Below are 24,544 nucleotides of genomic sequence, written 5' to 3' on the forward strand. Positions count from 1 at the left end.
TAGGTGAAGCGCTGTGTTTCTGATAAACCCACAGAAAATCAACTCATGGTGCCCATTTGGACGTTTCTGCTCCCAATTTAAAAAAAAAAACAACTAACCAGGAATCAATCCCTTTAAGAGTTATTTGTATATCAAAGACTATATTAAAACAATCATCCTTTATAATAAATACATTTTTAAATAGAGAAATGTATCAAGAATCAAGCTTTGCCAATATCCTTCTGATCGGCTGATGAGCCCAATGAAGACAACAGTTGTCAATTAAATCCTCGCTACTCAAAGTGGGGTCCTGCAATCAGCAGTCTCAGCATCATCTGGAAACTCGTTGAAATGCAGAATCTCAGGCCCCACTCTAGACCCACAGAGGTGGAATCTGCATTTTCTCAGGATCCCAAGTGACCTTTATGCACTTTGGGGCTCAAGAAGCACAGAGTCCAGGGAATAAGCTGTGGGTTCTGAATGGAACTCATCATCACCAACACACCCTGCTGGTTTACCCAGCACTGGCAGCTGCATGTGGTGCACAAAGACTACACTGGAAGCCCAGGCATCCACATGGAGGGCACAGATGACATCATGGCTGCCGCCTGCAGGACTGTATGCAGTTAAGAGGGTAAGTGAGGGAGGACTAGCGGCCATCTGTCGCAGACAGCAACTTCTCAGTCGATTTTGGATGATTCTCTCTGGTCAAGGGGCTTTGAGCAGTCAGTCTGATCAGCGTCTTCACAAAGCCCCCAACAGTCAGCTCCCTCTGCCAACCCCAGCAGCTTGCTGGACAATTCGTTCCTGAGGAGCAGGCCAGTGGAGCTCAGATCTCCTTCCTCTTGGGACTCAGACAGCAGGGCATACAACCAGCTCAACAGCCAAGGGCTCCCTCTCTCCTACTTCCAAAGAAAGCCATCCTCACCTCCTGCTTCTGGGTAGTAGGCCTTCTGCTCACCCTGAGCATCCTATAAGGGGGTGAGTCGGTGGGGATCAGATCCCAGCAGGTGCACCATCTTTGCATTGCAAGAACCATCCCAATGCCATCTTTTTAGCATATTTCCTGAGAGACAAGGGATTAAATTAAAATTCAACTAATGGCTCTCTTCTCCAACCAAATTTATTGGGATCTGAGAAAGTAAAAAGTTACTTGACGGAAGAGAGTCATACAGGTCCTGATTAAAAAGACAAGGCTGCTGGCAGCTAAGACTGATGGAAGCTGAGATGCTGAAACTTGCTGCCACCAGCCTTTTAATTGCAAGATGACATTCATCAGAAGATTTCAAATTAACTAACGTGGAAGAGCAGAAGGGGACAGTGATGCGGGGACTGGCTGACCCTAATTAAATTGGATTTCGTGATGGAAATGATGGTCCCCTCATCTCTGAACGGCGTCTCTCTCCCTTCCTGCTCTCCACACCCTTCTCTCAACATTGTCTTCAAGTTCTAAATGATTTCAAAAAAGAAATGGAGCGAGGGAATAATCTAGAATGAGCACCATTTAATTCTATTCTGTGAGACAGAATTACAAAAAATACATACACACTTTTAAATATCCACTCTATATCTATATATAAAATGTATTTTTATTATATCTCAGCAAAACAAATTATGTTAATTTTTAAAAGTAAATATTTCAGTACAAAAATTTTTGTAAAATTCAGAAAAGTATAGAGAAGAAAATAAAAATAACTATTAAGCTTAGAGATTATAGCTGTTAGTATTTTGACGTATTGCTTTTTATTATGGGGTGTGTGTGTGTGTGTGTAGAGAAAGAGAGACAGAGAGACACACAGACAGCAACTATCAGAAAGACAAAGACAGAGAAATCTGGGATCATAATGTATATAGCTTTATATTCTGTTAGGTTCATTTAGCATTGTTTTGTGAAGGATTTTAACAATCTGTTGGAAAATATTTTTACACTCACATTAAAAAAAAACAAGAATTCCAAGTTAAGCCATCCTTTGAGACAGTATCAAGAAAACAGAACAATTTCCTGAACTAAAACATTCTTGATGGTTTAGAAGAAATATCTTATCCTTTAAAAAAAAATTGCAGCTACTGGTATAGCCAACATATAGAAATTTAAAATAGCCAAAGTCGGCCATGAGTCACTGTGGTTAAACATATGGAACTGAAATTAACATCACATGCCTAATGGAACTGCAAATCCATGAAACTGTTCTGTATTATATGTTACTTTTCATCCTTTCTATGACTCAGTAGTAGAAATAAAATAAAGAACCAATGCCACTGGGGTGGAGTCTTCTAGAGTTCACTTATATTTCATTTTCCTCTCCTTCTGAGCAGAAGGGAGAATTCCTCATCTGCACCTTCTTGGGAGTCTGGAGGCATATGACTAATTTCAGCTAGTAGGATATGACCAGAGGGATGTGTGTCTCTTCAATGACCAGTACAAGACAGTCCCAGCATGCAGTTGCTTTGCTGTGGTGACTATGAAGGAGGCCTTGTGTGGAAATGACAGAGCCAAAGATCAAGGCAGTATCTTGGACCAATGATAATGGGAGACAATAGCCCCAGAGAGCTGCTCGGTAGCACTAAGCCATTGGGGTTATTTGTCAAGTTAGCATAATCGATCTTATCCTGACTAATAAGGTCATCAAAAACAAAATGAATGAATGTTCCATTCCTATCACAGACACATGATAGCTGCAGGCTGTGATGCTTTATAGAAGGAAAGCAACAATCTGCTAACATACCCTTCTTCCCCATCGGTCCACCTGATAAAACAGGATTGGTCAGAATGTGTGAAGGGAGCAAAAGCACAGATCAGGGAGAGCAGACTCCAGGCTCAGTTGGCGTTCACCCATTCAAATGTCTAGTAGGCACTTTCTATGGGAAAGCCCTACAAGCAGGGGCTTCCAGGAATGAAGTTAATTAAGGATAGTCCCTGCCTTCTAGAAATTTAAAGTCTAACAGACAAGAAAGCCATCAGAGTACAAAGACAGGGCACTTCTAACAGCTATGTGACTTTGGGGAGGGCATCTATCTCTCTGAGCCTCAGCTTCACTATCTGTCAAATGGGGATAAAAACAGTACCTTCCTCACTTTAGTGCTGTGAGAATATAACGTCTAGCACAATGCCTAACACAGAGCAATTACTCATTAAATACCTATTATTCTTGTTTTTTTAGTTACCTGTAGGGGATATTAGGATTATTAACACAGAATTGTTCCTCCCTCTATTAAAAGAAAGTGGTTCCTTCCTGAGTGTCAAAATATATGAAATTGTAGAAAGAGCATGAGCTATGCTGCAGTTAGTCCAGAGATGAGAAACTTACACATCCTGGGCCGCGTGACTTCTGAAGACCTTAGTTGCACTATCAACAGAATTGAGAAAATAATAGCTTCCTTTCAGGATCCTTGGCAGGAATTAAGGAAATCAAGCACATAACTCAGAAACATAAATCTCTTCCTCTCTCCTCCGCTTCTTTCTTTAAGAAGGATAACCAGAACAAAAGATGTAAAACCTGTTTACAGCTGTAAGTAGATTATCTCTGAGCATCCCGCAGGCTCTGAAATTCGGAGAGAAGCGTCCAGCAGAAGCAGCAAGACGCTTCCAAAGCTAATATACCGCATTCCCCTTCCAAAGTCACGTAACGCGCAATCCTCCATCTCCGGAAACTTTACAACTGTATTCAGTGATAGCCACAATTTTTTTTAGCTTGACGTAAATTTTTCTTCCACCTTTTGTAGTTCTCTGGGTTGAGCTGCTGTATTAAAAAGCTGATTGAGAAATAAATTGCCTTTACGAGCAACGAGCAATCAGGAGCAGTCAGCCCGCCCCACCTCCTGCAGACGTCCATGATCACACAGGGCTGGGAAGTCCAAGACTTCAGCGGGCAGCGAGGGGAAGGACTTGTTATTCCATGGTCAAAGATTCTGGAAAAGACACCCACGTGACATCGTATTACCCAAGGTGCCGCTGACCCAGGGATGGAGAGAGATTAAAAATGAGTTGCAAAGAAGCAGCCCATCAGAGCCGGATGCAGTCTCCCCACCGAGAAGCTACAATACCAGCTCCTCACTTCAGCTGGCCCAGGGCTGTTACCTCTTATTTTTTGTCACTAATACATATGGTGCACCCACCATCTCTACGGGTGGGTTTTTCTGGGGTCTTTGATCCAAGAACTAACAGTATGACGTATTCAAGTGGGAGAAAACAGGGCAAGGCTCTTACAGCGTTTGTGATTTGAAGCCCAGGACCTGGAAAAGTAATTATTTCAGTGCCTTCACTTTTTCTTGACACCAGAGACCTAAGCATTTGCTTCAAAGAAAAAACAAGACCCAAACCATCAAACTTAATTTCAAGAGACAGTTTTCTTCTATTCTCCAAGCAGGAACCCTGAAGTCAGAGGGGTCTGCATTCCTATTGTGAGTCCCCTCCACTAACTCACTTTGTGAACCTAGGCAGCTAACAACCTCACTGAGTCCTAAATTCCATGCCTGCAAAATGGGGAAAACACAACTTACATAGTGGTGTGTCGGAAGAATTAAGTGAGATTGTGTATGTGAAATGCTAGACAGAGCCAGTGCACATGACCACACAGACTGAAGAATGACTATGTCCACAATTTGAATGCCCTGCCTTGGAGTTGTGCAGTGTGAAACCTGCACACCATACATGGCAGCCTTTTCCTTCATTCAACAGTTCATTCATTCAAATATTCACATACTATGTTCCAGGCACTATGCTCTCAATTTCCCTTAATAAGCCCTAGTGAATTATTCATCCATAAATTTATTCCAAATCAATTCTTGGATTGCCATGACACCTGTCATAATTTTGTATTTTCTGTCTCACAGTCGATTGCTCATGTGTCAGTCACCCAACACACCCACCATGTTACCATATTCCAGTTTTTCTGTTCATCGCTACATCCTGCTTCTAAGCACCCAGCGCAGAGCATGGCACAAACTCTGTTCACAACAGATATCTCTGACGTTGAATGACACACATCTTTTCTAAAAGCATGACTGGAGCAGACTTGGCTTGTAAACTACCAATGAGCAAGGGTCTTCATTTCCATTTCCATTGCTGAATTCCCAGCCCCTAGATCAGTGTCTGGCACATAATAGGTGCTTAATAAATGTTCATGGAATGAATGAAAAGCTGGAGCTCTTGGAAATGTTACATGAAAATAACTCAGATTCCTGAAAGATGACTTATCATTCCTTATCAAATGAGGATTGGAAGAAAGCATTTCACAACGGAAAACACCCACATCGGGTTCCAAGAGTGACAGGGAGTGAGTACCAGGTAAAACAGCCCAATTATTCAAGAGTAATCGAAGAAAACCAGCTCTATCCTAGACCTGCATATATTTTTCTTCACGGTTCATAATCTGAAACAGGCTTTAAGCACCTGATCTTTCATACGGAGAAAAGAGTGTGTGTGCACGTGTGTGCACATGGGCATGAAGGTACAGAAACGTGCACACCTCACACTGTCACCTGCAGTTCAAGATACGCCCAGTAATCCTTTCACAAAGAAGAGCTAACTGAACTGAACTTCTAAAGATTTTTCCTGGTGATTTTATTTAGCTCCAAAAATTTATGTTCTTAAAAAAAAAAAAGCCTATTTAAAAAATCCATTATCAATGCCATGACATCACCCAGAAGGGACACGTCTTGCCCCGGGAACGATTGTGCAAGTCACAGGCAGTCTCCTCTTTTGGCAAACTATGCCAATGACCTCTCTAACCTTTGGCATCCTGGGATTATTAAACTGGGGTGCTGAGCCACTCAGACACCTGCTCTGTGACCCAAACCCCAGGCTATTTATTGGGCTAGAACCCTCAGCAGGCTGTGCACTCAGAATGCAATGGGTCGCCACTGAGCTGCCCACATCTTCTCACCTAATAGAAGGTGTGGCTCAGCAAGAGGCCTGCCGGGAGCCAGAGGAAAGGGCTGGCACCATGGCATCAGGCCACACAGCTGCTCTAGGTCTTTCTCCGTGGCAGATGTCAAGGTCTGCGGGGTGTTTTATTAAAGGAACAAAATGCAATGGCTTCAAGGCACCAGCCCTCTTTCCTGCAAAGCCTTGGCCTGTTTGGAGTCAAGACCCCTGAGGAACACCAGCCTGGCTGCTCCTGGGGGAGGGGAAGTCCTGTTCCATAAGCTTCTGGAGCTCAGCACAGCCTGTCCCCTTCCCTCCCTGCTTGTTAGATGCCCAGCGTGGTTTTCAGAGGCCATGTTGATGCCATATGTTCATGCCACCAAAGCATTTTACTGCCTGAGCAGGGGCACTTAGCACAAGCAAGAGCACATTGTTTTCATAGCTGGTTGGCTCTTAACACTTCCCCAGGAGACTCCAGGCTCAAAGAGAGGGTGTCTGGGAAGTTTGGAAAGATGCCAGCAAGGGGAAAGTTCCCAGTGAAACGTTCAGGATGTCAGCTAGGCAGGGAAGGGCCCAAGTCATTAACAACAGAATTTTGGAGCAAAAGAAAAAAAGAAGAAAAGAAGACAATAAAGAAATTATAGATGCAGAGATTTTTTTCTTTGCCGGCAAATTAACATTAGTTTATGCCAGTGATTTTCACTCAACCAGGGTCAGTTTTGTCTCCCAGGGGATATTTAGCAAAGTCTGGAGATATTTTGGGTTGTGACAACTGGGGGGAGATGAAGGTGCCACCAGCACCTAGCAGGTAGACACCAGGGATGATGCTAAACATTCTACAATGTACAGGACAGTCCCCTGCAACGAAGAATTCTCTGGCCACAAATGTCAATAGTGCCGAGGCTGAGAAACCCTGGGGTACGTAAACTCTGCACCGGTAAGGAAACTCCCCCTTCCCCTGCAACATCATTGCACTAGCAATCAAACTAGCCACATTCGAGGCAGTGTGCGCAGGCATTGGGGAATGGCATTTAAAAGCAGTATCATCTGGGTGTAAGGTATGGGTTTGGATTTTAGGTACAGAACTTTCTAGCTCTGTGGCCTTGGACAGGTTAACTTCAGTGAGCCCCAGTTTCCTCTTCTGCAAATGTAGACAGAACTAGACGTACCTAACCTCATGAGGTTTAAATTACATGAGACGATGATAAGAAAGCATTTAGCACCATGTCCACACACAGCATCCAGACTAAGACAGACTAGGAAGAAGAGCCCCGCCACCCACTTCTGAAAAACACTGGCCACGAAGACCCTGTGAATAGCAGCGGAGCACTGTCCGATGGACACCAGAAGGGGAGAGGATGGCGCAAAAAGACCGGGCAGGGTTCTGCTCTAGTGTCCACAGGGTCGCTGGGAGTCGGAATTGACTTGACGGCACTAACAACAACTACACACAGCTACAAATAACTGAGCGCTGACTGTTAAGGCCTGACAAAGTGGGGCCAAAAAACAAGAAAACAAGGCTTTAAGAGAAATATACCAAGGACTTCCGTAATCTGAAGGCATTGGAGATGGAGTTTGATAAGACCTCAAGGATGCTCAGACCTGTTGCCTCTTTGCTTTGAGGGTTCTCTGACTCCAGTGAGCCTCTCCACTGTGCACTCCCACCCCACAGGGCATCTCGTTGGCCTCCTCTATTATCGTCCCTTTGCTCAATCCAGGTATCTGGTCACTTTTGTGTCCAGGTCTCTGTTGTGAGAGGACAAGCACGAGGTCAGCGATGGTCTGGCCAGGGAGAAAAGATGGTCAGTACCTGATACGTAGACACAGGTGTCCTTGTGTATAGAGCCAGAGAGACTCCAGCTCTCTCTATCATTCCAACGCTAAGCAAAATTAGGCCAGACTTAGCCACTCCTGCCTTTGCTCTGACACCCCTCTGACCTCTCAGAGCCCATATTTGCCTTGACACCGTTACCTCCAGTCTTCAGAACCCTGTCCTCAGAGCAACCCAGGAGCTCTCCTCTCTCCAAGCCTCATGGATTTCCTGCCACACAGTCTTCCCTGCTGGCTTCAAAGGCACTCCAGGCAGGGGAGCACCACAGAGCAAGAAGAGAACCGCGAAGCTGGCCACACACACAGCCTCAAAAGACCTTCAAATCAAAGAGCTAGGATGTGCTTTGGAAACCATCTAGCTCAGTTTCCTCTGGCTGGTGAGACTGAAGCTCAGAGAGAGGAAGGGACAGGACGGCCACTCGCCCATAGAACACCTTTGTGCAAATTAGAAATGGTGCCCATCTGGACAGAGGCAGTCCTGAGCCAAGGTGAATAAATAGTCTGACGAGTGGAAATGGCCTGGATCTCAGGCCAATGGACAGGCTTCAGCATGCCCTGGACAATCCTGTGCAGAAGGCCTGGGAAGGGGTTTGCTCAAAATCATAAAAATTAGTTGTCCCAGAGCTGAGATCCGACTGACAACCTCTAGGTAGAGATGGAGTCAGTTATACATGGAAAACGAGTGGCTCCTGAACTCTCTGCTGTCCTTGCAAGGCAAGATTTATTGGTCAAAGCTCCTAGATTTCACACTCCATCTTCCTTGTGGCCCCTTTAATGACAGAAAGGGGACAAACAGACAACCTGCCCTGGTGTGGGTTCCTTTGGTGGAGATTTCACACATGGCTGGTGGCCCAGAAATCTCAACATATTCAAAGGAGTAAGGGGACTCTGGTAGCTGGGGAAGGGGAAACTAATCACCCAGTTCAGACTCAACACTTAAAAATACAAGGTCAAATCCCAAAGGATGGTTTTCTTTTGAAATTGTAACAGCCAGTATGGCACAGCTATGGGAGAACAGGGGGTCATTTCAAAGAAACCCATTAAATTTCCCATCACTGGAGTATTTCACGTGACTTTTGTGATGAGAAAGACATGGCATATTATTAGGGGCAACTCCCCTGGAATTACAGGAGTTATTATATACCGCAGCTTAAGCAACAGCAGCCTGTATCAAAACAGTTCCAGTTTCTACTTCATCCCCTTTGTCATATAGGTGACTTTTCTTTCTCTTAGCTTATTCTTTCTTACTCTGAATTTCCCTACCTGTAGAACCAGTTGGTGATCTCCACTTCCCTATATTGCCTTGGGAGGACTTCCCCCTCTTCCTTATGTCTGTAAAGGGCTAGATCGCACATTTCTTAGGTATTGTGGACCATACAGCCTCTGTCACAACTACTCAATCCTGCCATTGTAGCACAAAAACAGCCACAGACAATATGTAAATTCATGAGTCTAGCTGTGTTCCAATAAAGCTTTATTTATAAAAACCAATGGAAGGCTAGATTGGGCTCATTGGCCACAGTATGTAGACCCCTGCTCTAGGTGGTGCTGGGCATGAGGTGGGCAGAACCTGAGCCCCAGCTCATTGACATGGGCTGTGAAAGCTACCAGGTGGTGATGTTCCTGGACAAACAGAAATTCGGAGCCAAGATAGGCAATGGTGGGAAATCCTTCCTCTGCTCCTACCCTTGACTTCCATAGAGTTGGGAAGAGGATAAAACAGAGGAGATTGGTATCATGCAGTAAGAGAAGGGACTTATCTGGAGCATGGATGCTTCATTCTAAGATATGCTCCAAATGCTACTTAGTTCTCATGGCATCTGTCTGGGCATCACGAGATTAATAAATTGGTCTAAGATTCTGCAAACCAGCCTGGTCTCTCTTCTACATTTTCCCAGGATCCCAAAGGGACACAACCACCAAAAAGAAGGCCTCAATAATAGCAGCATATTTAAGAATTCATGTATGTTGTTTTTCTTTAGGCAATTATAAGAATTTACGCCTGTATCACCAGGAGCCTATTTTTTTTTAAGAGTGAATGAAATCCAGACAAGATTGCTCAGAGGCCTAAGATCTGGAAGACATTAACATGACTGGAGGCCTTACCTTCTCCTGGGAAACAGGAAGCCTCTGCTCCACCCATGCCAGATGGTGAGGGGGAGGGGTGGTGATACATCCACAGACATAACAGCTCATCTTTTGCTGGAAAGTAGAGCACAAGACGAACTTCCTTCTCTAAGACTGAAAAATGTTCGGTTCCCCAGATTACACCAGAATTCCTCCAGGAACCGCATTTTGCACTTCCAGTATCATCACATTACACTCTTGCCCAGCATCCCTACAGGTTAAGATAATAATTGCTAATATTTGAGGAACAATTATTCTATGTCAGGCACTGTTCAAAGTGCTTTAAGGCCCTTCTCATTTAATAACTTCACAACAATCTATGAGTTGGGACCCATTATCATTATTATTCCATATTGACAAAATAATGGAACTGGGGCACAAAGAGATTGAGCAACTTGCCCAAGATCACACAGCTATAAGTGGTGGAGCCCAGATTTGAACCCAAGTATCCCAACCCCAGAGCCAGTGCTCTTAACTTCTATGTAATACTGCTTCTAAGAATCCAACCAATGTAGTGATCAATAAATGTTTGGGGTCGATGACAGTAGGACTCCGAGAGGTGGGAAAAAAGAGATAGAGTCTGAGTTGAAGCTAAGCCAAATTGTGCATGATTGACGGTAAACTCGTTTTGCGCCACACTCTGCTGAGGTGGGGAACACTGTCCTGGCTTGAGGGATCTCAAAGGGGAACCAGGCTCTAAGAGTGGTGGCTGCTGCTGGAAGAGCTACACGAAGACATGTCTGCAGCTCTGTAAAGAAGCCTCTTCTTCAATAGCCTCAGGCTGGAAGGCCTTGGGAATATGCCTAGAGCTGGGAATGGTGCTCTCTCTGGACATTCTCAGAGCTTCTCTAAGGGGCCAGGGTAGAGAAAATGGCCCAGGGCAAACCCCCATCCCATCTCCCCATCTCTCCAAGACCTGCTTCTGGGGACTCCAGGGGTCAGGCATTCTGAATGTCCCAGAGATTGGGGTGAGGGCTAGGGGCAGCTGAGGAGGCAGAAGAGGCACCATCGAGCAGGGGCTGGACATGACGGCTTTGTTCATTAGACCGCTTTGTTTTTCCTTCCTCAATACCAGATTATGTTGATTTTTCTTTCTTTTTTTTTTTTCTTAAAATGTTTTTGACACAGAAGCTATTTTAATCTCTTTTTTCCTTGTCTTAACATTGGCATTTGGGAGTAGGAAATGGAGTCTAATTACAGTTTTGATTGCACCCCATGGTATATGGGGAAGATCACACTTCTATTGCCTTTTAATGTATTGTGTTCTTGGCTTCTGTCTTTCACAAAACAGTTATTTAATAGTTTTAGAGCAACTGGATAGCTTTTAATTAGCTTAATATTCTACACCTCCAAAGTCATCATATGATGTTATAAGAATGTAGTGTATAGTAAGACTGATTGCTTTTTTTAACTAAGAACATTTATCAGACACACCCTAACTATCTCTGTAAAAGACCTCTGTATTCTTGAAAAATATTTTATTCTCCATTTTAAAATTTTTTCTTCAAAATTCTGTTAAACACTCCTAAAGAAATGTGGAACAAAACTATTTGATTCATTCTGCTGACCAAATATTTAATTTATTTATCATTGCTTTCTTTGTCTAACATATTTTGATAATAGGGTGAAAGGATTCTGTACATCCAATTATTTCCAGGAGTCTGAGAATGTGCACAGATGCTGGCTTATCTTTAATCTGCTGCATCGCTTTGGCCCAAATCACTTCGCATCTCTGGACCTGGGTTGCCCTTCTTTACAGCATGGGGAGTTGAATTCAAAATTCCAGAGTTGCCTTTTCACACCATCGTCCTAGTACAACTTACAGGAGGCTTCCACTTCCTGCCAGGGCCATCTTCCCCCTTCCTTTCTGCTACAAATTAACCCTTTTAACCATATTTCACCTGATGGAGGAAGAGAAGGAAAGATCAAATAGACCCTAAGAATCACCACACGCACACACACACACACACACACAACATATAGGATGCCTGAATGTGAACTTCTCAATAAGCAATTGTAATGTACCAATGAGAACATTTCTATTCTGAGCAGCCAGCAAATACTTGGTAAAGGGATTACTTCCTTTACTTAAGGGCAAAAATCAAAAGGCCACATGCCAAGGGGACCCCAGCCACCCTATATCTCCCAAGCAATGCTGCCGGTGAGGCTAAACCTTAGAAAGGATTCGGTGGGACAATCACAGAGAAATGCCAACCTCAGAGGAAATAAACTTAGAATCTTCAACTTCCACAGCTAGCCTGTCACTACAGTGTATCTATTGGTCATATTTCATTCAAGTCACTGTCACGAAAGACCCAGGCATGGGGCTAAGATCAGAGCTCATCAGGCAGCTGAAAATAAAATATTCCTTCATGGGTTGAGGATGTTGAAATTAAATAACATAAACTGGTTTCAGTTTATAACACATATTTACATGAAAACATCCAAGAACACAGGTTAAATGAACACATAATGAGAAAAAAAAGAGGGAGAGTTTCCTGACCTATAGGATTGGACAACGTAAAAGACAAGACAACCTCTAGGATCCTTTCAACCCTGGGCTGCTATGATAAAAAGAACACAAAAATCCAATGACATGCCAGGCGTAACATCCTGGATTGGACTCAATTATGCTGGACCAGCCACACTAGGAATTTCAACCAAAATCCTTGACTTCCAGGCTCTCTCAGATCCCCAGCATGCCAGACCATTAGCCCTAAGAGCAGTGCATTGGCTCCTGCAAGAGCTGACAAAAATTAAAGGTTGGAATTTCAACCACCAAGCTGGGAATTACATTTCAATGCCGTCTCTTCAATTTAGACTTGCATTCCAAGCAGACTTCATGTGCAGCAGGAAGTGACCAATCTGCTGATCAGGTGGGATCTAAGATAACGGGATGATTCCCTTGAGCCCATCAGCAGCTGAAGAGAAAATAGCTTTTGGGGGAAAATATGGAAACTAGAGAGGAGATAGCAATGCTGGGAAAGAGGAGGAGAAGTCACAGGAGACCTGAGAGAGGAAAAGACGTTCCCTGGAACTTACCCTTGGAAAATGGAAATGACATTAAAAAAAAAAAAAAAAAAAAAAAGAGCAATACCACTGAGCTTTTACGTACATCAGTTCCCCTCCTGGACCAAAATTTTCTCTCTTCTCTAAATATTAAAATCCTATTTGGAACCCCAGCTTACATTCCTTCTCTGTAAGCCTTTCTCAAACCCATCCACCCCCAGCTGCAAAATTGCTCCACTCTCTGAAGTCGAAGTCTGCCCCATTTCACTCATCGAGCAGTAACGCTCACACTGGCTTGCATCACCTCACATCCTTGTTTTGTGGCATCACGTAACTGACACTTTTAATTCGCTTTTCACATATTCGTGCCTGGATTCCTAAATTTGATGTTAACCTTCCTGAAAGTGAAGTCCATTATTACTTTAGCTTTCTTCTCTAAGGCAGTGAACTGCACATGGTAGGCTTTCAAAATATGCTAGCTGATTAAGGAAGACAAACAAGGAAGGAAGCAGCAGCAGAGGAAGGTGACACAGAACGAAAAAGTTCTGCAGTAGCGTGAGGGTGGACATGCCATGACGGAGAGGGAAGCCAATTCCAGGCAGGGTAAGAACAAAGAGCACCCCGGGGGACACCTGAAAATGTCTGCTGAATTGAAGGATGTAACGAAAGGAAGAATAGATAGAAGGAAAGGAGGAAAAGATAAAAGGAAGTGAAAAAAGGGGAGAATGTGAGCACCGGGGGAAAAAACGGAGGGAGGGAGGAGAGAAGAATGGAAGAAAGGAAGGAAGGAAAGATAGAAGAAAGGGTAGGAGGAAGGAGGGGGGACGATGGAAAGAGGGGGGAAAGGGATGGAGGACAAGTCTTACCCTTGTCCTTCTGGATCTTCCATTTTTACACTTGTTCCCTTTCTACTTCCAGAATATCTCTTGGTGCCTTACAGGGCACCCAGCACTTAGATCCAGGCTTGGTGATGCACCTGCATAAAGCTGTGCGTGAACCACTTCCAACGCCGATCTGCTTCACCGGTCAGCGCCCACCGTCTCCTGCAAGCCACTGATCCTCGGAAGTCAGCCCCAGGAAGGCTGCATTTCACAGCCCAGGGCTTAGAGCTCTGGAGGGCAACTGGACAAAAGCCGGAGGCACCACTGGCCCTCCACCACTGGTAGTGGGAGGCCTTCTCCTCTTATTTGTGCCAAGGCATCACGTGACACGCTCAGTCCACTGGCTTCCTGGGCAGCCCATCAGGGAATCAGGGCTCTGAGGCTCCACAGGGTGGGGGCAGGGGAGTGCCTTTGAGGATACTCATTGGCACGCAACCATGCCTCCCTCACGGCCAACTCCCTGAGGCATTGCCATCACCCCTCCTCCATCCACCCTTGAGGACCCAGGCACTCAACTCCGACTGTGCCCCGGACAACACAGGAAGGTTGGATCCTAAATCTTGGCAAATGCCCAGCTCTTGATGGTAACCCCAAAAAGGTCCCAGAAGCTCTGGGCTTCCCAAGATATCTCCAATTCCCTGTTCCCTTTACCCTCTAACAGAAATGCCACAATGTCATGAATGTTAATGTACATATGTTTCTAAAAAGAAATTTGCCATGAAGAACACGTCCATTGAAGAGACAATGAGGAGCTTCTTGATGAGAAAAATGAAGGTCTATGCCTCAGGGGGTCCATAAACCCCTGAAACTGGATGCGCACTGTTGTGTACAGGGGGTGTATTCACTTTTCAGGTGAGAGAGTCCATAGCTTTCAGTAGATTCTCCAAGGGAATCATAACCCAAGCACGATGAAAACTACCACCCTATACAAGGCAAACTGTCAGGGGCTTATCAGGCAGGAAGAGCGCTTGATTAGTTTGACAAAGACAACTGAATTTCATGAAAATGCATTTCCTAGAATTAAGTCATTTTGCTAAGATGACAACTGAATTTTAAAATGAGAGCTTTCCTCCCCTTTAACCCCTTGCCTCAAAGATGAACCAGTCTTCGTGCCTGTCTGTCTGTCTGTCCCCACCAGCCTTGCAGCCTGTGTCTGCTAGTGATGGCAAAGGCAGGCCATTTAAGCTTGTGACACTTCATTAAGCACATACCCACCGCCATCACAGCTCTAAATTAAAGTAAACCAATTCCAAATGAGCAAGCCTTGGAAATGCTCTCCCTTCTGTCTACCCAAACACACTCCACAGAAATAAAATGAGCAGTTTTAGAGGAGGTTACGGTTTTAACACACCACATCATTGTCCTGAAACTTAAAATATTGCTGGAAGAATAACCAGGGATATATGTGAAAAATTTAAGTAAGCCCTAATACAGCACTGCTGGGGCACGAAGAGTGATTCAATTGCTACAGAATAAAATGAAGCCTAGAAAAATCGGGGCGATGCACTTGAGCAAGCACCGAAACACGAAATAATAGGAAAATCTGCTTTATCTCTTTATTTTTAAAAAGCCGTTAGCAGACTCTGCAGCTGTTAATCACTGCTCGCATATGGCATGGCTGTCACCTTTATGAATCATGTTTTATCTTGACAAGATTGTCCTTTATTACCTCTCCTTTTGCACATTCCTAAGGAGTTGTGAAACAAGAAAATAGGAAAAGCTCTGAGGCTGTCAGTGCCAAGACGAACATTTACAAATAAAGCAAGCAAGAAAGTCTGTTGAAGTTTTACATTATGTCCAACGTGGTGAAGCGGTATATCAGCATCTTCATTTCCAAGCTGCAGAAACGGTGCCATCTCTTACTAAGAGGAACTTCTACTCTAAAACTTTGTCCTAAGTGCAAATGACATCTTCTATGCCCTATGTACTAAGTAGCAGAAATATTCCTATAGCTGTTGTTTTAGAAGGATTTAAATAAATTTGACTCAGAGTAATAGACACAGTATTGCATCAGTCGGTAACGGAATACAGCTGAAAAATAAATTTGATGAATCAAGGTAAATATGCATTAATTGGGACATATGAAGATACACTTTTAAGGGAATAAAGGAGATTTACAGTCACATACATACGATTTGTTCACTTACTTTAAAAAACAGAACAACAGAGGCAACCAATATGAAACTCATGGGTCGGGAAACCTTTCCTAATGCTCTCACTTGACACAATGATGCCACTTTACTGAACCACAGCGTTAGCCAAACTTCAGCCCATCAATACACAATCCCTCTGCTTCCAGGCCTAAAGCTAATGGCTTTCAGAAATTCTAGGAATTAGGAGCTCTCAGAAAGTAAAAGCCTAGAATGGAACAAATTCTGCTCCTCAGCCAGGAGGACCAGACAGTCTGTTCGTGCAGCATGCCCTCCACCCACGGAGGTTAAAGGTACAAGGAGTCAGAACGTGGCACAAGCTGCATCGTGCCAGGGTCGGCCCGCTTTGTTCCTCCTACCCTTCTCTTCCCAAATGAAAGAAAGTGGTCTGGGTCCTGCACGTGGAAGTCAAGAGCTTGTGAGTGGGCTTTTCCCCTCCCCAGCCCCTGGCTGTTCACAGTCCCACTTGCTCTCAGTCCCCTCTCCTGCCACAGTGCAGAAGTAACTCACCACCAATGGCAGGCAGGCCAGGCGGTTCTGTCTGAACCCCAGAACTCCGGAGGCTGGAATGCCAGAGAGGGAAACTCGGGCACAGCCTGGGACGCGGATGTGGAGGCTGAGGCTCTGCTCACATCTCAGCAGAGACAGTGTGTCACCCTCCCAAATGAATGAATTAATAAATGATAACCCCATGGTCAAATCTGTGGAGCTGAGCAGATGGAAACCCTGGCTATCTCCTCAGGAAAGGGGACAGTGGGAACTCCAGTTCCTAAAGGGGAGCATAGCATAGGTTTTGAATCAGGAGTCGGCTTCCCAAATCACACCACAGAGCACGAGGCTTCTCCCAGGATGAGACAGCTCATATTTCTCCCTGGGAGTGGAAGACAGTAAGAGCCAGGAGATTGCCATCATCTCTCCCTCCTTCCATCCCCCACCAAGGAATCAGTCCATAGCTCTCCATCTCTCTGTAGAGTAATTTCAGAAACCAGTAGAAGTGTGATTTCCACCTCTGATTTTGGTACATGAGCGAAGGGACCTTCAGCACATCTGGCACCTGTCCAAGATCACACCAAGAGCCGCTGAACACACGCAATAAACTTACTCTTCAACCCCATCTCCACGAAGCAACTCAGAACAAGCACCAAGCATAACTCTGATGCTCTCAACTCTTAAATTCCCTTGTTTCTCTTGATAAGACACTTGATAACACTGTGACAGCAGATGGTCATGCTTTTTGACCCTGCTTAATAATTCCGGCTGATGCTAAATGAACATGACTGGTGGTGGGGACTCAAGAGACTGTGGGGCGTCGCTTTGGCAGAGTGGGGTGGGAGGCAGCAAGGGAGTTTCACCTCCTCTTTCTCTAATACTCTGCAGAACAGTCATGCAAGAAGGATCCCCAGAGATCAAATCAGAGACTTTGGTTTTATGAATGCGGAAATGAAACCCAGACTATAAATCATTCATCTACAAATACACAATCATTCATCCCACACACACCTACTGTGTGCAAGATCCTCAACGCATAGCAACAAAATTCTATCAATTAGATATTTGACTTATAGTCCGTATTTCAGAATAACATTGCCTTAGATTTTTGGAAATCTATGCATGCTTCCTATCTGGAGATGGCCAAACAGAAATATACTAGTGCAGGAATTGGCAAACTTTTTCTGTAAAAAGCAAGATAGCAGGCTTTGTGGGCCATACGCTCTTATTTGCAACTCCTCAGCTCTGCCTTTGGAGTGTGAAAGCAGCTATAGGCAATAACAGATGTGACTGCGTTACAATAAAACTTTATTTACAAAAACGTCTGCATGCTGGATTGGGCCCCTGGGCTGTATTTTGCTGACCCCTGCCCCAGTGGATCTCATTCGACAAGGACCTTTTTTGGGCTGCAGATGTCAAGTTTATCTTAATCACCTCTTATTTCATCTCAAGCCTCCCTTAGATTCATAGAAGTTAAGAAATAAAATAAAGGAAAACTCACAGAATGAGGAACTTAGTGAACCTTATAACCAGCTATTACAAGCACTCATAAAACACAGGGAAGGAATGGGAATCATAAACAGAACTGTGCCTGCCCATCCAAGCAAAGAGGGGCAGGAGTGTCCACTGAAGTAACCAAGCACTGAGCCTCCCTAATTGAATGCTACCTCTTCTCCCCAGCTCAGGGAAGATGATGTTCCCATGATATCAGGCAGATTCCCATCATTCTGTCCCCATAGAAAATAACTCCCATCCATTCCTGCTGGAGGCAATTCTAAGCTGGGCTGATTAGCTTGGTGGGCAGGCTGGACACAGGGCAGACATGAAGGATCAGTCAGCAGGTCTGGTCTTCCCTGAGCCCATTCCCTGGGCAGGGTGTGGGTGAGGAACAGGGGCCCAGCTCCCTTCCCCACTTGGGGATGCTTTAGAGAAAAGGGGTTCTCAAAAGTGGCCCCAGTAATCTGCAAAATCCACTTCGAGTGACAGTGTGTGCTACTGACATGAGCCCCTAGAGTCAGAAATGGAGAATTATGGGCAAGAAGCTCCCAACTTAGAAACAGCACAAGAAACTCAGCTAAAAGTGTTCCCAGGAGATGGCCCCTCATGAGACGCATCACCGACTCCCATTTTATGAGGCCGTGAAAAGGCCATGTGATTTGCTGGTACAATCACCTCTGCCTTGCCTTCCCACAACCGCTTCTCTCCAGAAAGCTATTTCCTCAAAAGGGTTACGAACCCCTAGCACAATGTGCCCTGTACAGAGATGCTATGCGAAGGAACCCATGTGGCCTCAGATCAACCAAGAGATGCTTCACGTCAAATCTCAGCTTTTAATGAAGATGACAAATGATCATCTAGCATCACACTTTTTTGCTTTGTTTTGGCTATGGCATGTGCCTATGGGACACCAAACACCTGGATAAAACTTTTAAAAGTTGCAACGTGAACCAGTGACCCAGACGTCTGGTGTCAAAAAGACCAAACAGTCGGATGACCAGTGGATCCCCTCTTTCGAACTTCTCACCCAAGGATCCTCCTCATCTGAGTAATCCCACTAACCTGGCTGCAGCCTCCCACTTAGGTCATCGGTTTCTACAGAAATAAAAGGAGATTTGAATTCATTGCTCATCCACTGAGAACCACATTGAGTTATGTCAGCTCCAATTTGGTTGATTTTACTCCGCGAAACTTAACGATGCCATGAAGCATTCAGAGGCAGCCGGAGCATCAGCGTCTGAGCAACCACAGACCATTACACACCAAAGGAAAATATCTACTAGGACTTCTCATTCCCGCTAGATAATGAATAAAAATGATGGGAAAGGGCACTACTTTGGTCGTTAGCCCACGATTAAACGTGATTGAGCTGCCAGCATCACATAAAAGCCCAATCGTTCATCTATTTCTCTTTCTCTAAGGAGGCAGCAGGAGTTCCCCGGCCGCTGCTTCCTCGGGCTTCCCTTGCGATGGCGTGCGCCCTGAGGAGCCCTGAAGGCAGTACACGTCACAGACTTTTATGAACTGTATCCTTTTAAATACCCTGGGCTGGGACTGAGACCCTTCGATGAAGAACGAAGCACCACATCTTAGTTTGTTCTGTGATTGGAAGTTTAACTGTTGCTTTTCCTTATCATAAATACACATACATAAAAATTGAAAAAGGCAATTCCAAAGCAGGTCAGTCTTCTCTTTAGGAAGTCACCATCATTAGAAATGCAGGCTAAGGCTGAAGAGAGGCCGCCGTGCTTCAAAACAAATGTTTAGGAGGAGATGAGAAGTGTCTCATCTTTGATGGCTACAAAATCATGAACACAAACGAGGGCTCAGCACCTGGGGAAGACGGTCCTGTCAGCGGCACAGCTTAGAGCCGCGGTTCTCAGGGGGAAGCACTTTGTTTTAATTTCTAATACAGTAAATGTTGATAGATCTAACCCAAATAAACAAAATCTCTTCGGGGGTCTTTAATAATTTTTGACAGGGTAGAGGGGCCCTGAGATCAAAAAGTCTGAGAACTCCTGGTTTAGTGGAAGGACTGTACATTTTGGAGTAAAATGGTTTTTAAGTTTGTTCTGCCTCCTCCGTCTCCCACTAGCTGTTTAACCTTAGCCAGGTTACTTAGCCTCTCTGGTCTTCATTTTCTATGGATCAGACTAATCACCCTTATAATTATGTACTCAAGCATGGTTCCCTGCTGAAATATAATATCCAGGAGGTCAGGATTATGTCTGTGGTGTTCATTCCATATCCCCAGAGCCTAGCACAGCACATCGCATGACACATGATAGGGTCTCAATAAATAATCATGAATTGATTGGCAGGGTGGTTGTGAGGATTAAACAGGATAATATGGGTGAAGTGCCCGGTAGGTACCTGGCACACAGCAAATGTCACAGAAGCTCAGTAAATGTCAGATCTCTTCCTTCACGAAAGCTGTTCTCAGTGATACCACACAGGAGAGAAAATGCATGGTTTGTCTGTATAAAGCGAATATTTAAGGCACCGATTCTCAAAGTGTGGTCCCCAAACCAGCAGCATCAGCATCACCTGGGAACTTGTCAGAGATACAGATTATTTGGCCCCAACGCTAGACCCACTGACTCAGAAACTCCAGAGGTGGGCCCAGCAATCTGGGCTGTGAGAAGCCCTCCAGAAGCTTCTGATTCGTGCTCAGGTGTGAGAATGCCTTTAAGGCTTGCATGGGGCTCCCGGAAAACAGCGTAATTTATGCCAGCAGCATTTTGGATTTGGATAGCAGAGAGCACCCGATAGCTTATCTATCGCTGGCTGCCGAGAATCTTTGGACAAAGGTAGGAGAGACACGAAATCAAATACAATAAACGTCTGTTGCTGGGCCTTGCAGGGCAGAGCAATCGATTCTGTATTCCAGCTGTGTATCTGCGGCCAGTGCTAAACATACTTTGCATTTAAAATAAAGCTGGAACCAGCAGGAACAGAGGAAGTTTTTATCTTAGAGGAACCCCAGCATAACCCCTGAGTCATTTTGTGGCTAGGCAGAAAATCTGCGGGTGGGAAGAGAGTGGGGAGGGGAGAAGGAAGGTAAATGGTTATGTCAGTAGCTGCAGAAAGCACACGTTTTATTGCCGAGTTCTATCATACTTTCATAAACACACTCCTTCTAGTTTTCACAACTCCCTTGCAACACAGGAGACCACTGCCATTAGGGTAATTACTCAGAAGCTCTAAGCTTTGAGGGACACCGCCAGCCAATAACAGTTACAATCTGAGTAATTTCCACAGGCCCGCAATACCATGGCACTTGGGATGCTTCGGATGTACACCGTATCTTTCGAGGCTGCCAGCGATCCCAGGGCACAGGCGCTATCCTTATTCTCATTTCACATCTGAAGAAACGGAGCTTCAAGAGCTGAAGGAGAGCTGAGATTCAAACCCCCGAAGCCTGACACAAAATTTATGCCCTTCGCTCCTAAGTCTACCTACCGATACACAACACGGAGTACAGCTTTGCAAATATAACAGAGCACATTTTAGATAAGGGCTGTGACTCAAAGTCAATGCATAAAGCAAAACTCCCACGCAGTCACAATAATCCTTGAAAAAAGTCCCATACGCTGTTCGTCAAGTTCAGTACACATTCTATTACATATACAACACTGTACAGTAATATATCTTATTCACACATTATTTTACGTATAATTAATATAACTAATTGTATATTTAAAATATATTAAAACTATTTTATATAATTAATATCATTAATGCACACATTAATTTAGATTATAGACTATAGAGCAAACAATCAAAATACAATAAGAATATTTTTAATAAATGAGAGAAGGTGTAGAGTTGATTTTGAGTGAGTTAAAGGTACACTGCAGCCACCCACCAACCTGGCCCGGATGCAGGACACACGCTGAGAGAATGGGCACACGCACAGGGCGACAGAGGGAGGACTCGACGTACCGGAAGGTTCTAGGTACCGGGGAGTCATATCAAGAAATGCACTGCACTGTACAGATGCCACCTGGAAAAGCTCGTGACACATCCAGGGCGTGGGCACACCCACGCATGATGAGGTTACAGGCAGGTGCCAGAGCAGAGCCAGGCCACGAGGGCGCGGAGAAAAAGAGGATCTGAGCCTTCTTGAGGGGAGCAGAAGTAGAAAGATGGGTAAGAAACAAAGATAATGTGAAACACGGATTTGAGAAAAACACCTTGGTCTTGGAATCGGGGAGGGGCACCCTAGATTTGAGTCCTCTTTCTCCCCAGCTGCTAGCTGGCATTGACCCAATTGTGTATAAACCGGGACTAATAACATATAACCCGCAGAACATGTATTTGTAGTGATTGTACATGTGTTTACCTTTATATAGTGGAATATTTTATTTTTTCTGCAAGATAAATATGTATTATCCTAAACAAATTAAAATCACTTTTTGACAAGTACTGTACTCCTTTTAAATCTTCTCTGGGAAGAACAGAGAGCAGGAGTGGGAGAGGAAGAAAAACCAACACCTAGCACACACCTACGATGCAGGTCCTCTGCTACCTTATATAGTTTTATTCCTATTTTTACAAATGAGGAAATAAGGCTCAGAGAGGTTTAGTAATTTTCCAAAAGCCAAACAGCTAATGAGTGGCAGAGCCAGGCCTTGAACCAAGTCTGTTTACCTTCAAAGCTTAAACCCTTATCATAACAAAACTCAACAAATATTTATTTGTCTTCATCAAATGCAACCTAGTGATTTCTTGGCACATTCCCGAATAAGAGTGAGGAAGAAAGAAACAGCATTGTCACGCAATCAGTGACAGTTTTTTGAGCGACTGCTAGATGCCTGGCCCTGTTTGAGGTTCAACAGTGAACAAGACAGGGAGAGTCCTGCTGTCGTGAAGCACGTGGTGGGGAGGAGAGGCAGGTGTGGCATGGGCCAGGACAGGGCGGGGGAACCTCTGTCTTACCCTAACTCAACCGCCAACCAGCCTGGTGAGCGACTTCACCTTGCTGGACCTCCACTTCCTCACCTGGAAAATGGGAGGGGTGCGCCCAATTTATGGGATTGCCCAGCATCCACATTCTCTGATTCAGTAAGAAGCATTTATTTTCCTGTCTCTTTAAAATTCAATCAGGCCATGAGCTGTGATCAAAGTTATTAGCTGGCCCCAAAATCAAACTATTTCCACCCTTTTCCTCTTATCAGGCCTCTCCTTCAACATGATTCACAATCAGAGTTATAGAATTTAAGGATTTGCACCCAGCAAAGGAGTTCCACCCACAGCCTCTGAGGAGCTTTGCTGTCTACCCGGCCAGATGCAGTGGACACACACGGCCCAAGGTGCCCTTCCCTGACTTCACGTCAACACGATCTCAGGTACAAACGTCCGTGGCTTTTCCATTTTGTCACTGGAATTTGGTCTCCAAGTTACTCATTGAAACAACTGCACAAAATACAACAGACATCAAATCAGGCATCCTGTACTCCGAGTGCCTACTAATAAATTAAAAGGTTTTCTGTCATTTTAATGATAATGATGAAGCATTTCTTTTAACCATGCTACTGCCCTTACTAGTTTTCATTTTTGCTGATATTTGTATTGAATACACCTTTCAATATTTTAAAAACAGAATCCTTATTTGGGGTGTCCCAGACTCACTACTTAGTGGAAGGATTTTGTTACGATAATATTTTTATGTTTCCTTTAAAAACCATCTTCCTGTTTAAACGGGTTAAGTCAATTACATAGACATTTATGTTATGATATTGATGAAATTAATATACCCGGGGCAGTGGTACAAGTTGATTGCATTTAAGAAAATCTATTAGCCCTGTTAAATGTATGTATAAACCGAAGTACACACTGAGTGAGAGTCCCCTCCCTCAGAATTACCCTCCATAGACCCCGCTCCTTGAAATAGGGAGATGAAGAAACACTTGAGCGTCAAAAACTTGAGGGACCACTTTCCAGGTTCTCGGAGACAAAATAAATGACTCTGGTGTCTCTTACCCCCATCATTTGTTCATCTCTCCTCACACCCACCACCAGCGGCTTTAACGTTTCTTCTCTGCAGACTCTGCCCCTCAAACGCATGCCTTCAAAAGACAGGAATTTCACATCTATCCCCAGCGCCTAACAGAGCTTTTGGCATCAAGGCTGTGATCCGTTATCATTCAACAGATGGAGAAATGAGACCCTTCTGCTGAGGGGGAGGGGTGTGGAAACAGGAGGAAGAGGCTCAGATGGAAAGGAAAGGATCAAGTTTGGGGAGAACTACCAAGAGAAAGGGCACAGGAACTAGCAGTTGCCTGCCCGCTAAAATACCAGACACTTTTAAACACGCCACATTCACACCCATTACTAGCCCCATTTTCCAGATGCTAAGACTCACGCAGGTGAAATAGTTCATTCAAAGGCCTGCAGAGTGAAAACTGTAAACCCAAGATTCAAAGCAGGTATTTCCAGATCCAGAGTTCTGCTCCTGAGGAAACAAGGGGCAGTCAGACTCCAGACAGCCTGTCAGCAGAATCCTGAGAGCAGTCAGGCTGTCCAGCCACCAGGCAACCCACCCAGGCACTAGAAACGCCCCACCAGATGCTGAAGGTAAAACATTTTGTCTCCTTTCTGTAGAGAGGCAATTTGGGGTGGCGAGTCAGAGGCCCCGAAACCCAATACCTCATACCTGGGCACCTCTTTGGGGTTCCCTCAAACCCCATCTCTGAGCCTGAAGACCGGCTCGT

The 24,544-nt window shown here is 44.6% G+C and overlaps 1 protein-coding gene across 5 annotated transcripts in view; it reads right to left on the minus strand.

Moving 5' to 3' along the window:
• Positions 1-24,544, minus strand: part of CPNE4 (copine 4) — a 480,649-nt gene that overhangs the window by 430,429 nt on the left and 25,676 nt on the right. Inside the window, exon 2 of one of the 5 annotated variants that reach the window (XM_070577526.1) lies at positions 9,782-9,877. The exons of 3 other annotated variants lie outside the window; for them this stretch is intronic. In XM_070577526.1, coding sequence (XP_070433627.1) covers positions 9,782-9,861 — 80 coding nt within the window. In that variant the 5' untranslated portion in view covers positions 9,862-9,877. Of the gene's footprint in view, positions 1-9,781; positions 9,878-13,677; positions 13,836-24,544 lie in introns of those variants that run through there. One more of the 5 variants, XM_070577530.1, reaches the window with a different exon arrangement.

The sequence above is a fragment of the Equus przewalskii genome, chromosome 15 (genome assembly GCF_037783145.1).
Source record: "Equus przewalskii isolate Varuska chromosome 15, EquPr2, whole genome shotgun sequence".
In the NCBI taxonomy this organism is placed as follows: Eukaryota; Metazoa; Chordata; class Mammalia; order Perissodactyla; family Equidae; genus Equus; species Equus przewalskii.